The sequence below is a fragment of the Portunus trituberculatus genome, chromosome 50 (genome assembly GCF_017591435.1).
Source record: "Portunus trituberculatus isolate SZX2019 chromosome 50, ASM1759143v1, whole genome shotgun sequence".
Taxonomy (NCBI): domain Eukaryota; kingdom Metazoa; phylum Arthropoda; class Malacostraca; order Decapoda; family Portunidae; genus Portunus; species Portunus trituberculatus.
In genome coordinates this window covers 962,501-965,000 of record NC_059304.1, presented here as the reverse complement: position 1 = coordinate 965,000, position 2,500 = coordinate 962,501, and the positions used below count along the sequence as shown (strand labels likewise).

Sequence of the window (2,500 nt, the reverse complement as noted above, 5' to 3'; positions counted from 1 at the left end):
AACGTACACAATAAGGACACACAGGACTTAAAAGACAAAGTAGTAAGTACCCACCAGTGTCAACTCGTCATCAGCACTCCCGGCTTTAGCACGGTCCTCTATGCCTTTCTTGGCCCGCACCATCTGCCGCTGGTGCCTCGTGGCCCTCCGCTCCAGGTAGTTTATCATGGCGAACTCGAAGAGGGCGGCGAAGGCGTATGTGAAACAGAGGATCACGAAGTAGTCCATGCCCACCGGGTATGCGAGTTTGGGCAATGACGTGCGATCAACAAACCCCATCTTGGTTAGAGTTAGGATGGTGGTGATACCTGATTGTGGAGAGGTAGTGAGGTGGTGGATGATGTGTTGAGACGGCGGTGACTGGGCGTGGTGTGCAAGGAGTGAGGTGAGAAGTGATGGAGGAAGCTGCAGTGGTGGAGGAGGTGGCGTGATGCAAGGGTGGGCAGGGAGGGCAGGCAGTGGATGTGTGTAGATGAAGAGTGTGTGGTGGTGGTGGTGGTGATGATGATGGAGAGGAGGGGTGGGTGGAGGTGGAGGTGGAGGTGGAGCGTCGACAGATTGTGGTGAGGTATTCGTGGCAGCGGTGATGGTGGTGGAGGGGTTTGGTGGTTGACTTATTACAGAATTTAAACCAGAAAATTTTTGTTGACTTTAATATAAAGAGTAAAGTAACATCAATGATAATTACGAACTAAAATTTTTGTTCATCATGAAATGAATTACTTTATCAATTAGACAATAACGAAAGTCAACAGTGTCAATGAAATATTTATCAAACAAAATAATTGTCTATTCCATTCGTATCCCACATGTACGTTGAGGTTTACACAGTGTTAGGGGGGTGGGGATGGTGAGCAGCGGCGTGGCACCAGCACAGTAGCGGCAGCAGCAGGGATGGGCGGGGAGGGGCGGGGCGGGGCGGGGCAGTGGGAGCCGGGGGGGAGGCATCTAAATCACCACCACCACCACTACCCCTCAGCATGAAGCAATGTCTGATATGTATCGCTCTACATATTCATGTCGCCGATCATGCCACGGTCACACCACGGATTGACGAGTCCAATGATGGCATGGGAGTGTGCCAGCGTGCCCGGCCCCGGTCCCGCCCCGCCGCTCCCCGATGGGTCGGGGGGGGAAAAGCTTCGGGGAAACACAGAAAGACGCACAAAATGACTCATGAAATTATGCCGACGAACTGACGGACAAGTGTTACGGACACAAAATTGGAACCGAAATAAAGAAAGAAACAAGCAGACGTTAGGGAACAGGTGGAGATGAGAGCGCAGCAGGACGGTACACGCCACGCCAGGCCCGCCAAGAGCAGTGTACCTGTGGACACCGGCGCGCGCAGGCAAAGGTGAAAGGTTTGCCTGGTCCGGTGCGCCACACAGGCCTGCCCACACACCAGACGGGCCGCGTACACACACAGGCCGGCGGTGCTTCACCAAGACACACACAGGTGCACACAGGTCGTCTGGGAGCACACTAGACACACATTGGCACACACAAGTGAAGAGTAAACACACACACACACACACACATACGCACGCACGCACACACACACACACACACACACACACACACACACACACACACACACACATACACACACACACGTATACGTACACACACACACACACACACACACACACACACACACACACACACACACACACACACACACACACAGACAAACACAATAGGGGCGCCACACACAAGTGTAGACACACAGAGGGTGGGATGTGGCCAACGCCCGCGCATACACACACACACACACACACACACACACACACACACACACACACATAAACAAACACACACAAGCACAGGTGGACACACATCAGACAATCAGACACGGGGTGACAGTAGTTACAACAGATTAGTTACAGTAGGTGGTTCGTAGTTAGGGATCCAATATATGTATGGTTTCACTTTTGGTTGACAGCATTTAATTATCACAGGGAATAACTCTTCGACAGTTACTGTTGTGATTTTGTTGATCGATGAAAAGATAAGATCTCGAATGGAGTGATCTGATTCTTCAACTGTTTTCATAACACATGTAATGTGTTTAGAATTTAACATTGCGATGAATACTCGCACATTTTCCAGTAGCGTAAATATTTCTGGTCTGTGTCCTCACAAGGTCCGATGGAAGCCGCCCCTCGTCCATCACGTATCGTCCTTGTCCTTATCACGTGACCTGACTTGTCGCGTAGTGCCGATCATTGCGCACGTTTTTCAAGGTCATACATAAGCTTTGCGAGAGGGCTTATAGAGCGGATGATTTTGCAAAGACAATTTTTAAGACTTAAAACACTTAATAGTAATAAGAAGAGCAAAGCTTAAATAGTTCTAACAATATTGTCATTATGTCAAAGATATTGCAAAGCTATGAAAACAGTCTGTAATTATAATCAATTGTAATTTAGTTAGCCCCAGAGTCTCTCTCTCTCTCTCTCTCTCTCTCTCTCTCTCTCTCTCTCTCTCTCTCTCTCTC

The 2,500-nt window shown here is 49.4% G+C and overlaps 1 protein-coding gene across 4 annotated transcripts in view; it reads right to left on the bottom strand.

Annotated features, from left to right (window-relative positions):
- Positions 1-2,500, bottom strand: part of LOC123500171 (gamma-aminobutyric acid receptor subunit alpha-6-like) — a 199,746-nt gene that overhangs the window by 6,485 nt on the left and 190,761 nt on the right. For 2 of the 4 annotated variants that reach the window (XM_045248880.1, XM_045248881.1), the window contains one exon: positions 55-308. The exons of the other annotated variants lie outside the window; for them this stretch is intronic. In XM_045248880.1, the coding sequence (XP_045104815.1) occupies positions 55-308 (254 nt within the window). The remainder of the gene's footprint in view (positions 1-54; positions 309-2,500) is intronic. 4 annotated transcript variants of the gene reach the window in all.